General features: G+C 44.6%; 1 protein-coding gene across 4 annotated transcripts in view; it reads left to right on the forward strand.

Moving 5' to 3' along the window:
* Nucleotides 1-23,912, forward strand: part of TPCN1 (two pore segment channel 1) — a 182,301-nt gene that overhangs the window by 63,715 nt on the left and 94,674 nt on the right. For all 4 annotated transcript variants that reach the window (XR_004540412.1, XM_033955855.1, XM_033955854.1 and 1 more), the window contains 3 exons: nucleotides 7,447-7,535; nucleotides 9,779-9,813; nucleotides 9,960-10,018. Coding sequence is in view for 3 of the 4 variants with exons in the window: in XM_033955855.1 (XP_033811746.1) it covers nucleotides 7,447-7,535; nucleotides 9,779-9,813; nucleotides 9,960-10,018 (183 nt within the window). In the remaining variant the exon portion in view is untranslated. The remainder of the gene's footprint in view (nucleotides 1-7,446; nucleotides 7,536-9,778; nucleotides 9,814-9,959; nucleotides 10,019-23,912) is intronic.

The following is a 23,912-nucleotide window of genomic DNA, read 5'->3' on the forward strand; positions in this document are numbered from 1 at the left end:
CACTTCGGCCAATCTGTTTTACAAAATTTGTTTTCCTAATGGCCAACCTTCCCACCATCCCTCTTTTTGTTAGCTTGGAGGTCACCCATCAGTCAAGAATATGCTGCCTGCTTGTCCTGGGATAAAGCACAGTTACTTACCGTAACAGGTGTTATCCAGGGACAGCAGGCAGATATTCTTGCGTCCCACCCACCTCCCCAGGTTGGCTTCTTAGCTGGCTTATCCTAACTGGGGACCGCACGCCTCCGTCGGGCGGGAAGGCACTCGCGCGTGCGCGGTGCGGCCTGCTAGAACTTTCCAAGTTCTTAGAGTGCAATCACTCTAAAATTGTCCGTACCGGGGCTCCGTCGGTGCCGTCACCCATCAGTCAAGAATATCTGCCTGCTGTCCCTGGATAACACCTGTTACGGTAAGTAACTGTGCTATATGGAAAGATATTAGTTGCCTGGGGGAGAGGATTTAGGTTTTGCTTACCAATGTGTATTCCAGGTCAGACAATGATTATGGGAGGGAGGGGAGGGAAAATAGAGGGAGGGAGAGGGGATCAGAGGACTAATATATTTATGAGAAATGAAAATGGAAGTACATTAAAATTTGAATTGTCTTTATATAATTTTATCTTTTTGGGGGGAAGGGTTGGGGGAATTGGGAAAAGGAGATATATATAATAAATGTGGTGAGATCTGGTCATGTATATTATCATAGAATATTGGTTAAAATTTGATTATAAAATAGATGGATATAAAAATTTATTCTATTAATGTCAATGGTTTAAATCATCCTATCAAGAAGAAGAAAGTATTATCGTTCCTTAAGAATCAAAATGCGGACATTTATTTCATTCAAGAGACGCATCTCTCTGAAATTGAATCTAAAAAGTTATCTGGGGATTGGATTTCTAAATGTTTATTTTAAGTTCTTGTAAACCGTGTCGAGCTCCATTCTCATGGAGATGATGCGGTATATAAATTTAAGGTTTAGATTAGATTAGATTAGATTATTTGCACCGGCTATAGGGAAAAAAGCTGGGGTGGCTGTTCTGATAAATAAGAAATGTAATGCGGATTTTAAATTAATAAATTATGGCCCTTTAGGTAGATGGGTGCATATCAAAATGGTTCTGAGAAATACAACCCTGGATTTATTCAATTTATATGCTCCTAATTCGAATCAAATGGAGTTTTTCAAACAAGTTCAACAACAATTACTGTTACCACTGGCTGCTTCTAATTTAATATTAGCAGGGGATTTCAATGCTGTAATGGATCCGATTTTGGATAAGAGACCAAGTAGAATTATGAAATCGTTAGGTTTAGATAATTTGATTCAATCTTGTGATTTAGTTGATATATGGCGTATTCTTCATTTTAATGATCAGGAATTTTCTTTTTGTTCTCAGGTCCACAAATCCTTTTCACGAACTGATTATATATTTGTTTCCAATAACATAGCGCAGCATGTATTAAAAGCAGTTATTGATCCCATTATAATTTCAGATCATGCTGGTGTATGGATTGACCTTCAGAATTATGATATTGAACACTTTAATTCAATTTGGAGATTTAATAATGCTTTACTAGCGGATTCGAACTTCCTGGAAGATCTTAAATTAAAAATGCAAGAATTTTTTCAAATTAATAATTCGGATAATATTAATGCTGAGATCTTGTGGGACGCTTTTAAAGCAACAATGAGAGGAAATATTATTTCATATTCAGCATTTATTAAAAAACAACTTAAAAAACAATTTGTTGATATGGAAAAACAAATTAAATTATTAGAAAATAAATTAATTGAGAAATGAGAAAATAATACACTACAAGAGTTATTAAAAGTAAAAGTTAAATATAATGAGATTTCTTCTCAATTGGTGAGGAAAGATATATTCTATAGACAAGTTCAATTCTATGGTAATTCAAATAAAGCTGGAAGATTATTAGCAAATTTTCTTAAAGCAAAGAAAAGAAAATCTAAGATTATTGCAATTAAAGATATACAAGGTAATACACACACTAACACTAAAGACATTTTAACACATTTTCTTGATTTTTACAAAGATTTATATTCTTCTGAATCTTATGAAAATAAAGAACAAGATGGATTAAATTTCTTAAATTCATTTATTGGGCCAAATGTTCCGGATCATACAAAAAGAAGTTTAGAAGAGCCTATATCTTTAAAAGAAATAGAATCAGCATTGAAGTCTCTTAGAGTTGGATCCGCTCCGGGTGGTGATGGTTATACTGTTGAATTTTATAAATCATTTCAAAACATTATTTTACCATATCTATTAAATTTGTATCAGTATCAAATGAATAATGGAAATATATCAGGTACTATGGCTGATTCAGTAATTATTGTCTTACCAAAACCAAACAGGGATCCTACTTTGGTTTCAAATTACAGGCCTATCTCTTTATTAAATGTGGATGGTAAAGTGATTGCTAAAGTATTAGCAATAAGATTGGCAAAAGCTCTTCCTTTTATTATTGATGTACACCAAACAGGATTTATTGCTAAAAGACATTCATCAAATAATACTAGACTAGCATTTCACTCATTAAATTTAGCAAAAAATATTAATGATCCAGCTTTTCTAGTATCTTTAGATGCAGAAAAAGCTTTTGATAGAGTGGAATGGAGTTTTATGTATCAAGCTTTAGAATGGTTTGGTATAGGCCCCGGTTTTATTAAAATGATTCAGACATTGTATAACTCTCCTGGTGCAAGATTATATATTAATAATAATTTATCAGATAGATTTAACTTGCCTAGGGGAGTTAGACAAGGATGTCCTTTGTCCCCCTTACTTTTTGATGTTGTTCTGGAACCCTTATTAATTGCAATTAATCAAACTAAGGAGATAAAAGGAATCCCATTCTCCAACTGGGAATTTAAACTTTCTGCTTATGCAGATGATATTTTATTATATTTAAGAGAACCGGGGAATACTATTCCATGTTTGCTTAATCTGTTAGAGAAATTCGGTAAATTTTCTGGATATAAAATTAATTGGAGTAAATCTGAAGTTCTTCCAATTAATGTTCATTGTACCAAAGGATTATTTGATTCATATTCATTTATCTGGAAAGATGATGGTTTAAAATACTTAGGAATTATTATCAAAAATACTATTGAAGATACAGTCAAAGAAAATGAAAAACTTTTATTAAGAAAAATAACAGAAATGTGTGAGCAATGGAATCCTTTACATCTTTCTTGGTGGGGAAGAGTTCAAACAATTAAAATGATGATATTGCCTGTGGTTTGCTACCAAATGAGTATGATACCAATATTTTTTCAGGGGTCATTTTATAAAAAATTAAACAATCTTCTTACAAAATTTGTTTGGTTTGGGAAAAGACCCAGAATTGCTTTAGTATCATTACAAAGACCAATTGTGGAGGGAGGGGTAAATTTTCCAAATTTTTATAGGTACCATCAAGCCTATATTCTAAGACAGGGTATGTATTGGATCCTCCCAGATCTCATGGAGAATGTACCAGATTGGTTATATTTAGAATGGCGTCTCCTGTTCCCATTACATTTAGAACATTTAATTAGTATAACAATGCCTAGAAGATACAAAGATAACAGAATTTTATTAGATACTTGGAAAACATTAAGATATATCAGTAATCTATCACCAGAACCAATAGCTAAATCACTAAATCAATCTATTTGGGTAAACTCCAGGATCAAGATTGGCGGATTTAAGATCATCTGGAAACAATGGATAATTGCAGGTATACTGACATTGAATGATGTCATTTCAGAAGGATCAATGCTTAGTTTTTCACAATTGCAAAATAAATTCGGTTTAAATAAAACACAATATTTTAAATGGATGCAATTGAAGCAGGCCATTCAGGCAGGGTTCCCTGATTGGAAAGATCTTAATACTCAATTTAGTCTGCAGGTTTTATGTTTCCAGGCGGATTTTTTGGGTCACCAAGCCGCAAAATGGTATAAATTGTTATATGGATTTTTAAATAAAAAAAAGAAAACTGAACTTAGGGATATTTGGAGTATTGAGATTGGACAGACAATTTCTGCTTCTAAATGGCCACGATTTTGGTCCTGGAGATTAAGGTCTACAAGGTCAGCATCTATGAATCAAACATGGATGTTCTTGTTACATAGAGTGTTATGGACCCCTAAGCGCCTGCAAAAGATAGATAGTACTAGATCCAATAGATGCTGGCATTGTAGAATAGAAGTAGGGACATTAGATCATTTAATTTTTTTCTGTCCCTGTGTAAATGCCTTTTGGAATTTAATTTGGCCCCAAATTAATAAGTTATTAGAAAATCATGTAGGACTCTCATATGACACCATACTATTTGGCACTGTAATGAGAACTCAGAGTCCGATCTCAGCAAATAATAATAAGCTGCTATTAATATTGACAGGAGTCGCCATGCAACAAATAACTCAAAATTGGAAGGACTATACCAAATTAAATTATACATTCTGGTGGAACTCTGTCTGTCATGGAAAAAGTAATAGCGTTACAACAAGGGAATCTTCATAATTTTAAGAAAATATGGCAACCATTAACTAATTATTCTACTGATCAGATTTCTTAGCACATTGGTAGTAGATATATAGGATTGGGGAGGGATTTGTATAATTTTTGGAAATAAGAATTGAAAAAAGGGGAGGGATTTATTATTTATGATATGATGTATTGATTGTAATTACAAATGTTATGTAATAATTATATTATATGTGAATTAATTGCTGTAAGAATGGAAAATTAATAAATAAATAAATTAAATAAATAAATAAATAAATCTGTGGAATTAGTTGCTAGGGATTGTGGTCTATGCCAGTGGTTCCCAACCCTGTCCTGGAGGACCACCAGGCCAGTCGGGTTTTCAGGGTAGCCCTAATGAATATGCATGGAGCAGATTTACATGCCTGGCACCTCCATTATATGCAGATCTCTCTCATGCATATTTATTAGGGCTATCCTGAAAGCCTGACTAGCCTGGTGGTCCTCCAGGACAGGTTTGGGAACCACTGGTCTACGCTAATTAGAGAGAGTCAAGGTTTGAATCCCATGAAGAAGGGGTTGATACTTAAAGAATGGTCCAGAATTTGGTAGCTAAGATTGCAAAAAAAAAAAAAAAAAAAGCAGGGTTATGCATTTGGGCTGCAAAAATCTCAGTGAATGGTATAGCTTAAGGAGTGAAGAACCTTTGTATGGAAAAGAAGAGCAGGACTTGAGTGTGATCATATGTAATGATCTTAGATTGACCAAACAAGTAGAAAAAGTGACAGCAAAAGCTAGAAGGATGGCCAGTAGATAAAAGGAGGTGGAGGTGGTGATGTCCTTGTATAAGATTTTGGTGAGACCTTATATAGAATATTGTATACAATTCTGGAGACTACATCTCCAAAAAGATAGAAATAAAATGGTCAGTGGTTTTCATTGTAATATCTTAATATATATACTTTATGAGAGAGGAGAAATATAAGAGACATTTAAATACCTACATGGTATAAATGCACTGGAGGCGTCTCAATTGAAAGGAAGCTTTGGAATGAAGGCAATAGACTTGGAAGTAACTTGAGGAAATAGTTCTTCACAGAAAGGGTGGTGAATTCAGGGAATGGCTTCCCAGTGGAGGAGATGAAACCTGTATTTGAACTGAAGAAAGGATAGTAGATGGTATGGAAGTAGAGGAAGGGATAGTAGATGGTATGGCTGGGCAGACTGTATAGGCCAGGGGTGCCCACACTTTTTTGACTTATGAGCTACTTTTAAAATGACCAAGTCAAAATGATCTACCAACAATAACATTTTAAAAAGCACACTGTACGCAGAAAAAATATTAATTATCATTTGTATTCGGGGTTTTTTGCAGAGGTCAAGGCAGATGACACTAAAATATGCAATGTCACCTCAGTAACAACTGTACAAAAATAGACAAATATACCCCCTCCCCTTATACTAAACCGCAATAGAGGTTTTTAGCGCAGGAAGCTGCGCTGAATGCCCCTCACAGCTCCCGATGCTAAAAACCACTATCGCAGTTTAATAAAAGGGGACCATAATGCAAAATATCGACAGCAGATATAAATTCTCAAAACGGACACATTTTGATCACTAAATTGAAAATAAAATCATTTTTCCTACCTTTTTGTCTGGTGATTTCATGAGTCTCTGGTTGCACTTCCTTCTTCTTTAAATCCAATCTTTCTTTCTGCCCCCTCGCTTTCTTTCTTCCTCCCTCTGCCCCTTTTGTCTGGTGATTTCATGAGTCTCTGGTTGCACTTCTTTCTTTAAATCCAATCTTTCTTTCTTTCTGCCCCCTCGTTTTCTTTCTTTCTCCCCTTGCCCCTCTCTTTTTTCTGTCTTTTTCTCTCCCCCTGCCTGCCTGTCTTTCTTTCTCTCCCCCTACCCCCCTCTTTATTTCTATCTTTCTCTCTCCCCCTGCACCCCCAAGCCATCACGCCGATTTCCACTTCCCCGATTCTTTCTCTCTCCCTGTGACCACCCCCCCCCAGCCCCATGCCGATTTCTCCCTGCTTCCCAGAGCCAGGCCTGACGCGTACAAACGCCGGGACCACAAGCCTTCACCTCTGTCAATTCAGACGTCGGAGAGGAAGTTCCAGGCCAGCCAGGTAGCGATTGGCTGGGCCAGAACTTCCTCTCCGACATCAAAATTGACATCGGAGGTGAAGTCTTGTGGGTCCGGCGCTTGTACGCGCCTGGCCCGGCTCGGCTCGGGGAGGCAGGAAGAACAAGATCGCAAAGGCAATGCGATCAACTCGCATTGCCTTTGCAATCTACTGGTCAATTGCGATCAACCATTTGGGCACCCCTGGTATAGGCCATATGATCTTTATGTGCCTTCATTTTACTATGTCTTTTTTTTTTTCCTTTTTCTGAAGGCAGGTCCTTTTAACAGTAATTACTCATGTAGATTTAAGGATCACTGTCTCATACTGCTAGGAATGAACAGTAGGGAACATCGCCCCATTTAAATTTCATGGCTCGTTCAAGAGACATGGATTGGCTGCTAGATCAGCTAATAGCCTAATACAAGACCGATGTGTCACACTGAACTTCAGATGGACATTTATCTGACACAGCGGTAGTAAGTTTGCGCTACCATGTGGGTGAAAATGGTTGTAGCAATCCAAAGCAGGCAAGGCCTAGATGTGCTGCAAGATAAGGGAATGGTGGGGGCGGGGGCACTAATTTTAATTAATACATTCTATGTGCACAGAATACAAAACATTGTCTTGATGTGCTTTTGTGTCTATGCTCGTAAAGGGCAATATCCATCCTGCCCACAGTTAGATTCTGATGTAATGTGGATAATGGTCAGTGGGGCTGAAGTACAGTGGTCCTGGGTGTCCTATTACCAAATCAACAGTAACAAAGCCATGCCATTTGAAACAATGATGATCTTTATTTTTCTCTTTTCAAAGGAATCTGCGTCAGATCTTCCAGTCCCTTCCACCTTTCATTGACATTCTTATCCTGCTTCTCTTCTTTATGGTCATTTTTGCCATTTTAGGTAAGCCGTCTGCGACTCTGCGCAAAACCATACCATATGATTTTTGTATCCTGCAAGTATCAGCTAGGAATCATTGCGGCTTACAGAATATTAGAAATGATACAAAGCCCCAGGTACGTTAGATAGATTGTGAGCCCACCGGGACAGATAGGGAAAATGCTTGAGTACCTGATTGTAAAAACCGCTTAGATAACCTTGATAGGCGGTATATAAAATCCTAATAAACTTGAAACTTGAAACTTGATGTCTTACAAATGAATGCATTAGGATAGGTCAGTGCAGTAATGAGAATAGATGTGATTCTCTAGGTGTGCCTCTGCCCTGGGTGTTTGTTTTAAAAACCTGCGTACAAGACACAGGCTAGGTTTATTAAAACAATAATTTATTGTGGTTAATGTCACCACCTTTGTACAAACCAGAGGACCCGACATGGTCCATGTTTCAGTTAACACGCCTTCATCAGGGGTCCAATTTGGGGGAAAAATAATAATATTTTAAATTCTGAGATTCCTTTAACTTATGAAATAATAATTTGTGGTACTATTTTGCATATTAAAGTTCCCCTAGATAAATATAAAAGACGTCTCTTTTTAATTATGACAAATACAGCTATACAACTGATTACACAAAACTAGAAAAACTGGGATCGTCTCAACTTTACATTCTGGTGGGCAAGTTTATGTCTAATATATAAATATGAGAAAATGAATGCTGCTATATTAGGGAATAATGAAAATTTTAAATTAATTTGGGGCCCATTGACGTCCATTGTAGAATCTCTATAGTTATGTTTTGTTGTTAGATAATATTAACATCCAGGGAGGGGGGAGGGATGGGAGGTAAATAAGGTTGGAAAAATTGTTGGAAAAGTTTTGATGGGGGGAGGGGAGGGTATTAATAAGCTTGAATATTTGAAAATTTTAAGTGATGTCTATATTGTAAAATGAATAATTTACTCTGTATTTCACGTATTGTATATGTTTTAAAAATGAATAAAGAATTTACAAAAAAAAAAAGAAATAAACGTAAGCCTGTGTAGTACAAAATTGGTCGCTGAAAAAATATCTCCGTAGAAGCTGAGCAAATCAAAGCACATGATGAACTAAGTAGCCTCTCTCTCCAGGGCAATCATTAGTCTCATGTTACTACTAATTGTATTCATGCTTAAAAATGTATTTCTTCTTTTTTTTTTTTTTTTAATTCTTTATTCATTTTTAAACTTTCATCAAGTGTACAAAATTCATATTAACAATATTAAATAGACCACTTGAACATCTTATCAGTATACTTTATAAACATAAAAGCAACCCTCCCCCCACCCTCCCTCTAAGCCCATTATTAATTGTAAGATCATAAACCCTCCCCCTCCCAACACTAAGTGGTGTATAATTAATAGAAAAATGGCATTTAATCATGACAAAAAGATGTTAATGGGCTCCCATATTTTTATAAAATTTTTATAATTTCCATTCTGTACCGCCAGTGATCTTTCCATTCTATATAGGTGACACAACGAATTCCACCAGAAATTAAAATTAAGTCTACTGTGATCTTTCCAGTTATTAGTAATATGTTGGATGGCAACTCCTGTCATGATCAATAAAAGTTTATTGTTACACGATGATATCTGACTAGACATTCCAAATATCACAGTATCATAAGATAAAGCTACATGATTTTCCAATAAACAATTTATTTGATCCCAGATTGAATTCCAAAAGGCTAAGATATGGGGACAGTAATACAAAATGTATTTCTAAAATTGAACCCAAATAGAGATATCTGATCTCAGCCTGTCCCTCTGCTTGAGATGCTTGCTTATTTTGTTTGTTTACTTGGCTCACGTAAACTGGGTAAGATATCCATTCCTAGTAGTTCTAACTCTGCTAACAGGATAAGAACATATGAACATAAGAATTGCCATACTGGGATAGACCAAAGGTCCATCAAGCCCTGTATCCTGTTTCCAGCAGTGGCCAACCCAGGTCCCAAGTACCTAGCTAGAATCCAAGTAATAAAACCATTTAAAACAATCATACAACTTACAAGAGAGCTATCGACTGATGAAGCTTGGTCATAGTTGTGGGAGAGAGATGGGGCATATCTTGACAAACTGTTGAGGCCCCAATCATTTCTATAGCACTGTTTTGAAGAACCAAAATGTAGAGTCGGTCATTTCTTTCAGATGAACAGAATCCTTTTTGCTTATTGTGTGTTTGGTTTCTCCCCTATCTATCCATTAGGTTTTTACCTGTTTTCTCCAAATCGTGCTGATCCTGTAAGTTTAACATTTATGTTTATAGTCTCCTGTTAAGACCCGAACTAGATGATTCTTTTGGGGAAGGAGTGCTTTCCTTTTCAGTAATTTTAAATGTTTCCCTTTTTTTGCCTATCTGTTGACTTTCACATTTCTTTCTCTTGCAGTATTTTAATACCTTAGAAAACAGCCTTGTGAGCTTATTTGTTCTCTTAACCACTGCAAAGTAAGTACTCTCCTTTTCAAGGCAAAATGGACTCTTTTTTTGGCTATTTCCCCTTAGCCTTCTTGTTTAGCCTCTCATTATAACATTGGTGGTATCCTAAAGTGACCTGTCGCAGGAAGGGGCTTGGGTTGTGTATATATTAACAAAATGTCAATATTTAAGCTTTACGGTCAGCATTCCTTTTAAATGACAGCTGCAGTGTTTGAAACATAGAAACACGTTGGCAGGTAAAGGCCAAAAGGCCCATCCAGTCTGCCCATCCACTATCTGCTTTTGAATTAAGATGGTCTTTACCAAATGATATCTCTACATTGGCACTAAATAGCCAAATATAAAGGTGAGTCGTGGCATTCTTCAGCACTGGTATATCCAGGTGTTGTCCTAAGCTGCCTGGATAACAATCTGTATACTGGTACTGAAAATTCAATATTTAGCTGATAGATGATAGTCAGCCAGGTGATTAGATCAGCAGGCTGAAACCAGGGAAGTCGGGGTTCAAATCCCACCAATGCTTTCTTGTGATCTTGGACAAATCCTTTAACTCCCCTGGTGCTCCAGGTTCAAATTAAACTGTAAGCCCTCTTGGACAGAAAAATAAATTGTCTACTAATTATAACTCATCTTGCGTTCAGATTTAGACAATGAAAAATAGGGTAATGAAATCTAAATCCATCCCGTTTACTCAGCCATTTCTGTCCATGTTGCCAGTGGTATAACCTAGGTGCCATAGCTTGTAAAATATAAGACAGTGTTTGTTGGTTTTGGTTCTCTTTTCACCTTAGGTAAAAGGGTACATAGGATCTCTTATTTCGGTGTCGGGTCTTAAGCGCGCTGGACGAACGGGCGCCGAGAAATTGGAGCGGACAATTGAGCGCAAGACAGCAGCGCACTGCACAAAAACCTTATTTTAAAGGGCTCCGATGGGGTGTGGGGGGGAGAACTCCTCCCAGTTTACTAAATACTGATCGCACTGCCATGTTGGGGGGGTGTAACCCCCCACATTATATAGAAAACTTAACTTTTCCCCTAAAAATAGGGAAAAAATTAAGTTTCCTCTATAATGGGGGTGTTACAAACCAGAAATAAATACTCGAGGATTAGGGCCCGAATATATACCTTATTCACTCAAAAACAAGCCCCACATGGAGAAACGATACACACACCCAGCAACACTACAAGGCCTTACTTACAACCCACAACATTCACACTCCCCAAAGAGAAAGGGAAAAAGGAAAAAGAAAAGAAGTGGAGAAAAAGGCCTCAGTTCAGCTTCATCTGGCCAAAATAACTCCACTCCTACAAAAGCTGTTTCTTTAGCACTCTCCAGACCAGTAGAGGTTAACTTTACGAATGGGTATATATCTAATCATGACCAGCAGGTGGAGACTGAAAACAAAACTTTGGGACAGTATATCCTAGCCCCTCCTCTCTATTTCCCTCAGTCTTCTTTCAGTCTCCAGCAGGTGTTGAGTGATCTGTACCCATCTCCCTTGGTAGGGCTGTTGGAATTTGTTTAAGGTGTTTTTTGTCCCTGTTTTTAGCCGGACGGAGCTTGGACGGACTCTGTTTGGGGGTTCGTCCGACCTCGGGGGTGTCAAACCCGGCGGGTCACGAGCGGGGTCCCTCCCCCCACTTCCTCCACCTCCCCACATTTTTTTAGAGGAGCCTCAGCAATAAGCCTTGCCCCCTAAATCAAGCAAGACTATTGCTTTGAGAGCCTGTGGAGTCTGTTCTGTAAAAAAAAAAAAAAAAAAAAAAAAAAAAAAAATCCTGAGGTAGTGCTGGTCTGGAGGGTTGTATCCCTTTAAGAAAACTGTATTTTACTGTATTTTTTCAACTAACCGGCACTTTTTTTACAGCTAGGTCGCGTATGGAGCAATGAGCACTTCTAAAGGGAAAAAGTGCTCATTGTGCTCCAGACGCGAGGCACTCGCGGCCGGCCTGTGCAAGCGGTGTTCAGGCCGGGGCGGTGGAGGAGCTCCGTCGGCAGCGGCTGCAGGCGCCCAGAGCTCCCCGCCGATGGTGCCTCGCGAGTCGGCAGGGAACGGTGGCGAAGCCCGGTCTTCTCCGTCCGCCCACGGAGGGAATCCCCAGACCGCCGACGGTCGGGTTGTAGAGGATTCCCTCTCAGCTGATTTTTTGACAGCTGATGCCGGCTTGCCTGCTTTAGCGGCTGAGACTATTCAGGTTTCTCAGCCGCTTCAGGCTATGGAGGGAGCTTTTTTGGCGGGAAAACCGCCATCTTCTCTGTCTGGCCCCTCCATTTTGTCTTCCACCTCAGGTGACCTTCCCCCTGTTTTGACTATGCAGGGGCAAGGTTCTGCTGGGTCCCCTGCTGTGGCAGGGAGTCCCTTGGGACCCTCGGGGGGGTTTTCTCCTGATTTTTTCTTTTCTTTATGCAGAGCCTATTTTCAGGCGGCTGGGGGTCCCGGTTGCGCCCAGGGGGTCTCGGGGGGTGGTTTTTCCTCCGCGCTTCCTGCGGCTTTGCCTCTTTCGTCTGGCGTGACGTCCCCTCCGCCGCCTACCTTGTCCAAGCGTCCGCGGGTGTCGTGGGACGAGAATTTGTGGTCGGAGGATCGGGTCGGTTTGGAGGAGGACCTGGACCCTTCTGAGGAATTCCAGGACTCTCTGGAGGGGACGGAAGCTGGCGGCGGGTTGTCGGATTTCCCGTTCTCCAGTGACGAGGCGTCTGTGGTGCGTCTTTTTCAGAAAGATGAGCTGCCTGACCTTATTCAGCAGGTTTCTTCGGTCTTGCGTTTTGAGGACGCGCCGCCGGAGACTCCGCGTGTGGGGGACCCCCTGTTGCGGGGGATCCGTTCCGTTTCCCGCTCTTTTCCTATGCATCAGGATATTCGGGATATTATTCTGGAGCAGTGGAAAACGCCGGAGACGCCGTTTCGGCTGGCGCGCAGCATGGCTCGCCTGTATCCCATTCCTGAAGGGGATCGGGCTACGTTAGCTTCGCCGGTCGTGGATGCGGTGGTCTCGGCGATTTCCAAGCGGCATACCGTGCCTGTTGAGGGCGGTTCTGCCTTGCGAGACCCTGAGGAGCGCAAATTGGAGGGCCTCCTTAAGCAAAATTTTCAGGTCTCGGCCCTTGGGGTCCAGGCGGCTATTTGTGGGGGACTGGTCGCTCGCGCCGTGTTTCGGTGGGCGGAGCGGGTCTTGGATCGAGAGTCTGACGACTGGTCTCTGGTGGATCAGGAGGTTGCGAAGATTGAGATGGCGGCCTCATTCCTCTCAGATGCTCTCTATGACTTGGTGCGGAGCTCGGCTAAGTCTATGGCTTTTGGCGTGGCCGCAAGGCGTGTGTTGTGGCTGCGCGCTTGGGCGGCGGATGCTGCGTCCAAAGCTAAGCTTACTAAATTTCCCTTTCGGGGGTCGTTTTTGTTTGGAGAGGACTTGGATAAGTTGATTCAGACTCTGTCGGACTCGAAAGTTCCCCGTCTGCCGGAGGACCGTGCCCGCCCGGCGTCTCGGGGGGGTGCGGCCCGGGGGCGTTTGCGGGATTTTCGCAAGTATCGCCCGGGGCGTGGGGCTGCTTCTTTCCAGTCTCCGGGTTTTTCCCGGGGTCGGTTCTTCCAGCGCACGCAGCCCTTTCGGGGGGCCCGTCGGGGGGCAGGGAATCCCTCCGCCGGTTCCCCCGCTTCCCGTCCTGCACAATGACGCCTTGCCGGCGCCCCCTTTGGTTCCGGTGGGGGCCCGGCTGCGAGATTTTTTCCCCAAATGGGCCGAGATCACGTCCGATCAGTGGGTCCTGGAGGTGGTGCGGGACGGTTATGCCCTGGAGTTCGCCCGCTCTCTGCCGGATTTTTTCCTCGCTTCTCCATGTCAGACTCCGGTGAAGACGCAGGCTTTTCGCCAGACCCTTCAGCGCTTGATAGATCTCAGGGCAGTTGTTCCGGTGCCCCCTCCAGAGTGGGGCACGGGCAGGTACTCCATTTACTTTGTGGTGCCCAAGAAGGAGGGGACTTTTCGGCCCATCCTCGATTTGAAAGGGGTCAACAGGGCTCTCAAGATTCCCTCTTTCCGTATGGAAACTCTGCGGTCGGTCATTCTGGCGGTTCAGCCGGGGAGTTTCTCACTTCTCTCGATCTGACGGAGGCCTACTTGCATGTTCCCATTCGGGCCTCTCATCAGCGTTTCCTGCGCTTTGCGATCTTGGGTCGGCACTTTCAGTTCTGTGCGCTTCCCTTTGGGCTGGCCACGGCTCCGCGGACGTTCACCAAGGTGATGGTGGTCGTCGCGGCAGCCTTGCGGTCGGAGGGCATCCTGGTACACCCCTACCTGGACGACTGGTTAATTCGGGCAAAGTCGTTGCAGGAAAGTTCCCGGGTTACTGCTCGGGTGGTGGAGTTTCTCCGGTCGCTGGGCTGGGTGGTCAACCTTGCCAAGAGTCGGTTGGTCCCGGCTCAGCGTCTGGAGTACCTAGGGGTGCTGTTCGACACCTCCTTGGGGAAGGTCTTCCTCCCAGAGGGCCGGGTGAGCAAATTGCAATCTCAGATTCGCCTGCTTTTGGCGTCCCGGTGTCCTCGGGCGCGAGATTTCCTCCAGGTCTTGGGGTCGATGGCGGCGTCCCTGGACGTGGTGAGGTGGGCGCGGGCCCGCATGCGTCCTCTTCAGTATGCTCTGCTCCGGAGGTGGTCTCCCCAGAGGCACGGGATGGATGTTCCGGTTCCCCTACGAGGCTTGGCGCGCTGCAGTCTGCGTTGGTGGCTCCAGACCCCTCACCTAGTTCAGGGGGTGGGTCTGGATCTCCCGCAGTGGACGGTGCTCCTGACGGATGCGAGTCTCCTGGGTTGGGGGGCTCAGTGTTTGGGTCACTCAGCTCAGGGCACCTGGTCCGCGGAGGAGGCCGCCTGGTCGATCAACGTGTTGGAGACCAGAGCGGTCCGTCTGGCGCTGTTGGCTTTCCACTCCCTGTTGCGGGGCAAGTCAGTCAGAGTGCTGTCGGACAATGCCACGGCGGTGGCTTATGTCAATCGTCAGGGGGGCACCAAGAGCACTCGGGTGGCGCAGGAGGCGGCTCTGCTCATGGTTTGGGCGGAATCCCATCTGCTGGACCTCTCGGCCTCTCATATAGCCGGAGTAGACAACGTTCAGGCAGACTTCCTCAGTCGTCACTTCCTAGATCCAGGAGAGTGGTGTCTCGGCGCCGAGGCGTTTCAGTTGATAGTGCAGGCTTGGGGGCAGCCCCTGATGGACCTGATGGCCACGGGTGGCAACGCCAAGGTGCCCCGCTTCTTCAGTCGTCGCAGGGACGGTCTGGCCGAGGGTCTGGATGCTCTGGTCCAGCCGTGGCCAACGGAGGGGCTGTTGTATGTGTTCCCTCCTTGGCCGCTGGTGGGCAGAGTGCTTCTTCGCATTGTTTACCATCCGGGTTTGGTGGTGCTGGTGGCGCCGGATTGGCCTCGCCGTCCGTGGTATGCGGATCTGGTGAGGCACCTGGTAGCGGATCCTCTTCCTCTGCCTCTCTCGGACGACCTTCTGAGGCAGGGTCCCATTCCCATGTTCGACCCGTCTCCCTTCTGTCTTACGGCATGGCTCTTGAAAGGGGTCGCCTTAGCAAGAAGGGATATTCAGACAAGGTGATTTCTACACTGTTGGGGTCCCGGAGGCTTTCTACCTCTCGGGCTTATGTGCGGGTTTGGCGTCTCTTTGAGGAATGGTGTCGGGCGCGGGGAGTGACCTCTTTTCGCGCTTCTCTGCCTTCCATTCTGGAGTTTTTGCAGGATGGCCTGGATAGAGGCCTGGCTTGGTCTTCTCTCCGGGTTCAGCTTGCGGCCCTGTCGGCTTTTCGAGGGTTGGTGTCAGGTCAGCGTTTATCGGCGCTTCCTGATGTGACTCGGTTTTTGCGGGCGGCCAAGTTGCTTAGGCCTCCCCTTCGGCCCTCGGTTCCCTCTTGGGATCTTAATCTGGTTCTCTCTGTTTTGGTGCGTCCGCCTTTCGAGCCCTTGGACGACTGTTCTTTGAAGGACCTTACTTTGAAGGCGGTCTTTTTGGTGGCCATTACTTCTGCTAGGCGTGTTTCTGAGCTGCAGGCTTTCTCTTGTAGGACTCCCTTCTTGGAGTTTTCTAGGGAACGGGTCGTCTTGCGGCCTGTTCCTTCCTTTCTGCCTAAGGTTGTTTCTCCTTTTCATGTCAATCAATCGGTGGTTCTCCCGGTCTTGGGTAGTCGGGAGGGCTCTTCTGAGCAACGGCAGCTGCGCAAGTTGGATGTCGGTCGGGTCCTTCGCTCTTATGTGCAGCGGACCCAGGAATTCCGGAAGTCCGATCATCTCTTTGTCCTCCTGGCGGGTTCTCGTCGGGGAGCTGGCGCTTCTAAGGCTACTATTGCGCGCTGGATCAAGGAGACGATTGCTTCCGCTTATCTTCTGAAACAGCAGCCGGTTCCGGAGTTTCTCAAGGCTCATTCCACACGGGGTCAGGCGGCTTCTTGGGCTGAGTCGTCGCTCGTGCCCCCTGTGGATATTTGTAAGGCTGCGGTTTGGTCCTCCTTGCATTCCTTTGTCCGTCATTATCGGGTTGATGTGCAGGCGCGTCGGGACGCGGTGTTCGGTGAGCGTGTACTGGTATCGGCCCTTCGGGGGTCCCGCCCGTGAGAGGGACTGCTTTGGTACGTCCCATTCGTAAAGTTAACCTCTACTGGTCTGGAGAGTGCTAAAGAAGGAGAAATTAGGTTCTTACCTGCTAATTTACTTTCTTTTAGCTTCTCCAGACCAGTAGAGGTCCCCACCCTGTCTGTTGTTGTTGTTGTTGGGGCTGTTGCGCGGGCAGTTTTTGGTTTTTGCTGCGGGTTCTAGTATTTTTCTAGGGCCGGGGAGAATTGAAGAACAGCGGCTGTGGCTCGGCTGGCTTAGCTGGCGAGCTGTGGGGACATTCTTCCTTCGGGAATTTCTCTTCTGCATTTTCCAACAGCATTTTGGGTTTGTTACTTGTTACTCCTTTCGGAGTATTGTTTTTTCTCTCTGTTGTTTTCCAGTTCTTGGTTCTGCTTGGCTATTCGGCAGACTGAGGGAAATAGAGAGGAGGGGCTAGGATATACTGTCCCAAAGTTTTGTTTTCAGTCTCCACCTGCTGGTCATGATTAGATATATACCCATTCGTAAAGTTAACCTCTACTGGTCTGGAGAAGCTAAAAGAAAGTAAATTAGCAGGTAAGAACCTAATTTCTCCTTATGTGTAAATGCTGAAAAATAGTCCAAGAAAACAAGGCAACTAAAGTAGCCTGCCAGGTGGTATCAAACAGCACGCCTAATACAGATGAAAGTCAGTGGGTGAATGTAACAAAAGGCAGAATAGTCCAGCTCATAACATCTATAGCAAAAGCAAGAAAAAATAACTTAGCTGCTAATGGCATCCAAATCCCGGCCAGGCAGTCCTTACACCCAATGGGGAACCCTCCGTTTCGCATCAAATCGCTGCGTCAGGGGTGTTCATATCATTGCTTCACATCCAGATATTCCAGACCCACCATACTCCTCAAACATCCTCACCACTTCATCGATCAAAACCCCCAGAACCACCCCCAACAGCAGCGCAAACAGTATTTAGTAAACTGGGGGGGAGTTCCCCCACACACACCCCCGTCGGAGCCCTTTAAAATAAGGTTTTTGTGCAGCGCGCTACTGTCTTGTGCTCAATTGTCCACTCCAATTTTTCGGCGCCTGTTTGTCCGGCACACTTATGACTGTGAACCCTTATTTCATTTGTCCAGTATCCTGTCTTTCCCACGTAGACTATACTAAGTTCTGAAAACAATATTAAGTCCGTATCTAGCAAAGCCTGTACTGATATCCTGTGTCACTCCCTGCTAGATGGAATAGAGCAGGAGGTAGCCCTGAGCGATAGAAAAAGCAGACTGCATGGTACCACTGTAACGAGAGAGAGGCGATACCATTTCACTAAAGAAAGTTTTTATGATACACTGAGAGATTATTGAAACTGAGGGCTAGAAAAAGCCGGCAAAATAGTTTGTCTTTATTCTTAGCTTTGAGTTGCCCAGAGATGATTAATTTCAATGTCAATTTACATTCTCATGCTGTGAAATCAGTAAATGTTGACAAGGCTGTAGAGTGAGAGAAATGTATGTGTGTCTTCAAATCAACCAAATTTCTGCCATCAAACTAATTACTGTCCATTGTAAATTACTCCCCTTCTCAAGGCTGCCCACTGTTACCTGTCACATTTCATATTACCTATACAATTCTACTTGGATTCAAAATCCATATTGCTGATGTTCCTCCCTACCTATCTAAACTTCTGATTCCCTATCACTTTGCCTGAATCAGAGAGTGTATTGGATACCACGGTAATTGTGCATGTTTTTCTTTTCAGTCTCTTACCCCAATTGCTGGTTCTCACTTTAAATATTCATCTTGCTGACTCCCTGCAAATCTCACAGTGTGAGTGTTGGGCGGACTGGATGAACCATTCTGGTCTCTGCTGTCATTTACTATGTAAAACAAAAATAGAAGAATAACAAAAAATAGAATAACATAAAAATGCTGACAGAATACAAGATTGGAGAGGCAATTGTGGTGCACCATGTCAAACTGTCCAATAATTTTTTACAGGTTTTTAAATGTCTCCCCATTAAGAGATCTCTGCTTAATACTCCTCAGTTTTTACTGAGAAGTCGTTTTGCCTAAGATTTAAGTCTTAAACTTGTAGGTTGTTTTTACAGCTGGGTAATAGTTCTGCACATCCCTAGATCCCCTAGGAGTGGCCCTGTTGGCAAGAGTATTAGCTGATGTCATGCATCCCACTTACATACCGGTGTCTGGTTTATCGTATTTTGGTTTCATTAATTTTGTATTGGTTTTTAAGTTCTTATGTCATCTGTGCTGCTCCAGTGGAAGTTGCTTAAAAGAATCTAAGAAAATGCTGCCAGGTGCTCACGTGATTAATACTGTACACTGCTATATGGTATCTATATGAAGAACATCTCAAAGGTTAGGACTCTAGCTTTCTGAAGACAGCTGAGAGGAAACCTGATAAGAGGTTATAAAATAATAACTAGCGGGATACAAGTTGATTATTACATGCAGTTGCAAGACACCCCCCCTTTGTAGTTGTGCGCTACAGCTTTTAAGTGCCATGGTGTGTGCAATCCAAATAAGTGCCAATTAATACTAAAGGGCTATTCCTCCAGACTGGCACAGAAACAGATGGGTTTACACTCCCCTGCCAGCAGGTGGAGACTGAGACACTAAGCTTTGGCTACACTACAAGTGGACTCTACAGTCCCTATTACCATCGTTTTTTCTCAGTCTCCAGGAGGTGGAGAGGTAAGATTGTGCAGTCTGTTTTGGGCCTGTTGGATCTGGTTAGGGAATTTTTCTGGTTCCTTTTGCTGTCCGGCTAGAGCTTGAGGGGGACCCTCTTAGGGCTCCTACCGACCTCAGGGGTGCCACACTTGAAAGGGTTGAGTCCCTCCCCAACTGTACTCTTTGCCACCAATACTGGCACTGACTACAATTTAAAGTGCCATGTGGGTCTAATGATACAGTTGGTGAGCTGGGTGAAGCTTCAAAAAAAAAAAAAAAAAAGACACAAGAAATAGACGGAGCATAAACTGGTCCTGAGGCTACCGTTTTTGTACGGTGTTGTTGTACGTGAGTTTTTGGCACATTAGAAACATAGAAAAAAGCAGCAGAAAAGGGCTATAGCCCACCAAGTCTGCCCATTCCAAGTATCCCCCCCCCTGAATTTACTCCCTTAAAGATCCCACGTGAGTATCCCATTTTCTCTTAAAATCCGTCACGCTGCTGGCCTTTATCACCTGGAGTGGGAGTCTGTTCCAACGATCCACCACTCTTTCGGTGAAGAAGTACTTCCTGGAGTCGCCATGAAACTTCCCTCCCCTGATTTTCAGCGGATGCCCTCTGGTGGTCGAGGGTCCCATGAGCCAGAAGATATCATCTTCTGACTCGATGTGTCCCGTGATGTACTTATATGTTTCAATCATATCTCCCCGTTCTCTTCTTTCCTCAAGTGAGTACAGCCGCAATTTTTTAAATCTTTCTTCATACGTGAGATCCTTGAGCCCTAAGACCATCCTGGTGGCCGTTCGCTGAACCGACTCGATCCTCAGCACGTCCTTTCGGTAGTGTGGTCTCCAAAACTGAACACAGTACTCCAAGTGAGGCCTCACCATGGCTCTGTACAACGGCATCATAACTTCAGGTCTCCTGCTGACGAAACCTCTGCGGATACACCCCATCATTTGTCTTGCCCTGGAGGAAGCCTTCTCCACTTTATTGGCAACCTTCATGTCCTCACTAATGATCACCCCTAGGTCGCGTTCCACCGTGGTCCTAACCAAGGTCTCACCATTTAGTACATAAGTTCTACGCGGGTTTCTCTTACCCAGATGCATTATCTTGCATTTTTTAGCATTGAAGCCTAGCTGCCAAGTAGTTGACCATTGTTCCAGCAACAGTAGGTCGTGTGTCATATTATCAGGTAATAAGCTTTTGCCTACTATGTTGCAAAGTTTGGCGTCGTCGGCGAACAGTGATACCCTTCCTCTAAGTCCTTGCGTCATATCTCTTATGAATAAGTTAAATAGAATCGGGCCCAGGACCGAGCCCTGCGTCACTCCACTGATCACGTCCGATGCTTCGGATGGGGTACCGTTCACCACCACCTTCTGAAGTCTACCGCTCAGCCAATCCCCAACCCATGTAGTTAGAGTGTCTCCTAATCCTATCGATTTCAGCTTGTTCAGTAATCTTCGATGAGGGACGCTATCAAATGCTTTACTGAAGTCCAAATATACCACGTGCAGTGACTCTCTGGCGTCCAGTTGTCTAGTAACCCAGTCAAAAAAGCTAATCAGATTAGATTGGCAGGATCTGCCCTGGGTGAACCCGTGTTGGTGTGGATCACGCAGTTTTTCTTCGTCTAGGATTGTGTCAAGATTCTGTTTGATCAGTGTTTCCATGAGTTTACACACTATAGACATGAGACTCACTGGTCTGTAGTTTGCTGTCTCTGTCTTGCAGCCCTTACATTAAGTATGAGCGCCTCCAAAAATTAGAACAAGTGTGTTTTATGTGGGCGCTGAGCTGTGGATGCGGCTGGTGGGTGCACAAAATGTTCCGGCCGCCTTGAAGAGGACCTAGCTTCTAGTGTTAGCATGTCAGGCTCCCCTTCACACACACACACCGCTCGTCAGCAGGAGACACTGGTGACGTCCAGGTTAGAGAATGGGGGGGAGTGGAGAGCAGAAGACGCTAAAGCAGCCTGAAGGGAACTGGGGAAGAGAGGGAGTGGAGAAGACACTGGGAAATGGGGAAGAGAGAGTGGGGTAAAGAAGCTAGATTAAGAATATTTGTCTCGCTATTACTAGGTATCATACTCTCATTTTTACTCTTCCCTATCAATCTCCCATGCCTTTTCTCCTTACCTCCCCACCCACCTCCCCAGCTCCCCCAATCCATAGAAACATAGAAATAGACGGCAGATAAGGGCCACGGCCCATCTAGTCTGCCCACCCCAATGACCTTCCCCTACCTTTCTCTGTGAATAGATCCCATGTGTCTATCCCATTTGGCCTTAAAATCAGGCACGCTGCTGGCCTCAATCACCTGAAGTGGAAGATTATTCCAGCGATCAACCACCCTTTCAGTGAAAAAGAATTTCCTGGTGTCCCCATGCAGTTTTCCGCCCCTAATTTTCCACGGATGCCCCCTTGTTGCCGCTGGACCCTTGAAGAAGAAGATATCTTCTTCCATCTCGATACGGCCCGTGAGATGTTTGAATGTCTCGATCATGTCACCCCTCTCTCTGCGCTCCTCGAGCGAGTATAGCTGTAATTTATCCAGCCTTTCTTCGTACGGGAGATCCTTGAGTCCCGAGACCATCCGGGTGGCCATTCTCTGGACTGACTCCAGTCTCAGCACGTCCTTACGGTAATTCGGCCTCCAGAATTGCACACAGTATTCCAGGTGGGGCCTCACCATGGATCTATACAATGGCATAATGACTTCAGGCTTACGGCTGATGAAACTCCTGCGTATGCAACCTATGATTTGCCTTGCCTTGGATGAAGCTTGCTCCACTTGATTGGCAGTCTTCATGTTCTCACTGACGATCACCCCTAAGTCTCGTTCTGCTTCAGTTCTTGTTAGGATCTCGCCATTAAGGGTGTAAGTCTTGCATGGATTTTGGCTGCCCAGGTGCATGACTTTGCATTTTTTGGCATTGAAGCTGAGTTGCCAGGACCTAGACCAGCGCTCCAGTAGGAGTAGGTCGTGCATCATGTTGTCGGACATTGAATTTATGTCTGTTGTGCTTTTACCCACTACATTGCTAAGTTTGGCGTCATCGGCGAATAATGTTATTTTACCTCGCAGCCCTTCTGCAAAGTCTCTTATAAAGATGTTGAATAGTTTCGGGCCCAGGACCGAGCCCTGCGGCACTCCACTGATTACCTCCATCATTTCGGAGGGGGGTGCCGTTCACCACTACCCTCTGAAGCCTACCTCCAAGCCAGTTCCCAACCCATTTCGTCAATGTGTCGCCCATCCACTTTGGTTAACTCCTTCTACTTAAAGAAAAATCTTCTTCTCTCTAGGTTTGTGGGGACAGGGCAGTGATGGGGCCGAGCTCATGGTGACGGGGATGAGGACAAATGTTTTCCCCATGTCATTCTCTAGTTCGGGTCTCTCCTGCTGCCCACGCTGGGGTTACTTGGTGGCCAGTGGTCTGGCAGATTTGGGATTGCGGACCACCAGGGTGGCTGGGGATTCTCTCGTTGCTGGGGCTGCTAGCAGTGTTTCTGTAACGGCGGGATCGAGTTTGGCTTTGGTGCCGCGTTTGTTTTCAGGTGACAATTTAGTGACGGTGCTTCCTTCAGTTTTGGCAGGAAACACGTCCATTTTGCCCACTGCCTCAGGCAACCTTCCTCCTGTCTTAGAGAATTAGGAACAGGTCTTAAATGTGTCTTCTGCTCAAGCTATGATTTCTACATTGCCGCCGGGGTTGTTGAGCCCTGGTTTTATGTTAGCCATGTGCAAGGCTTTTTTACAAGAGGCTGGAGGCCTGCTTTGGTTCTGGGGGTCTTCTGGGGGATCTTTCCCTTCCACAGCAACCCCATTCAGTCTCCTGTTGAGATTGCCTCTATCTGGCTCCCTCGGCCATCATCCAAGCGGTTGAGAGTGTCTTGGGATGAGGCTTCTTTTCTGGCTGATATGTTTCCTCCGGATGAGGACTTTGATCTTGGGGAGGATTTTTCCAGATCAATTAGGGGGTCTGAGGTTTTGGATAGAGATTTTTTTTTCCTAAGGCACCAGTTGGCGAGGACACATACATTGTGCGCATTTTTCCTCAGAAAGAGTTGCAGGAGCTCATTCTTCAGGTGTCTTCAGTTTTACACTTTGAAGAGGCAGCTAAGGACCCTCTCGTGGTGGTGGACCCTCTTCTTAGAGGGATCCAGTCAGCATCCTGCTCTTTCCCTATGCATCAGGATATTTGGGATGTAGTGCATGCTCCGTGGAATGTTCCGGCTGCACTTTTTTGATTGACGTGGTCCGTGGCCAGACTCTACCCCATTCCAGATACAGATAGAGATACCATTCAGTATCCTGCGGTGTCTTGGCTATTGCGCGCAGACATACTGTGCCGGTGAAAGGCAGCTCGGTCCTGAGAGATCCTCAGGACCGTAAGATGGAAGCTCTACTTAAACGAAATTTTGATGTGGCTGTCCAGAAGGCGAATTGTGGCAGTTTGGTGACCTGGTCTTATTTCCGGTGGTTTGCAAGAGTTCTTGACCGCAATGTGGCTGACTGATCCTTCGTGGATCAGGAAGTTCTTAAGATTGAGCTGGGAGCTTCTTTTCTCTCTGATGCCATGTATGATCTGTTGGGTGCCTCAGTCAAGTCCATGG

The sequence above is a fragment of the Geotrypetes seraphini genome, chromosome 8 (genome assembly GCF_902459505.1).
Source record: "Geotrypetes seraphini chromosome 8, aGeoSer1.1, whole genome shotgun sequence".
NCBI classification, from domain to species: domain Eukaryota; kingdom Metazoa; phylum Chordata; class Amphibia; order Gymnophiona; family Dermophiidae; genus Geotrypetes; species Geotrypetes seraphini.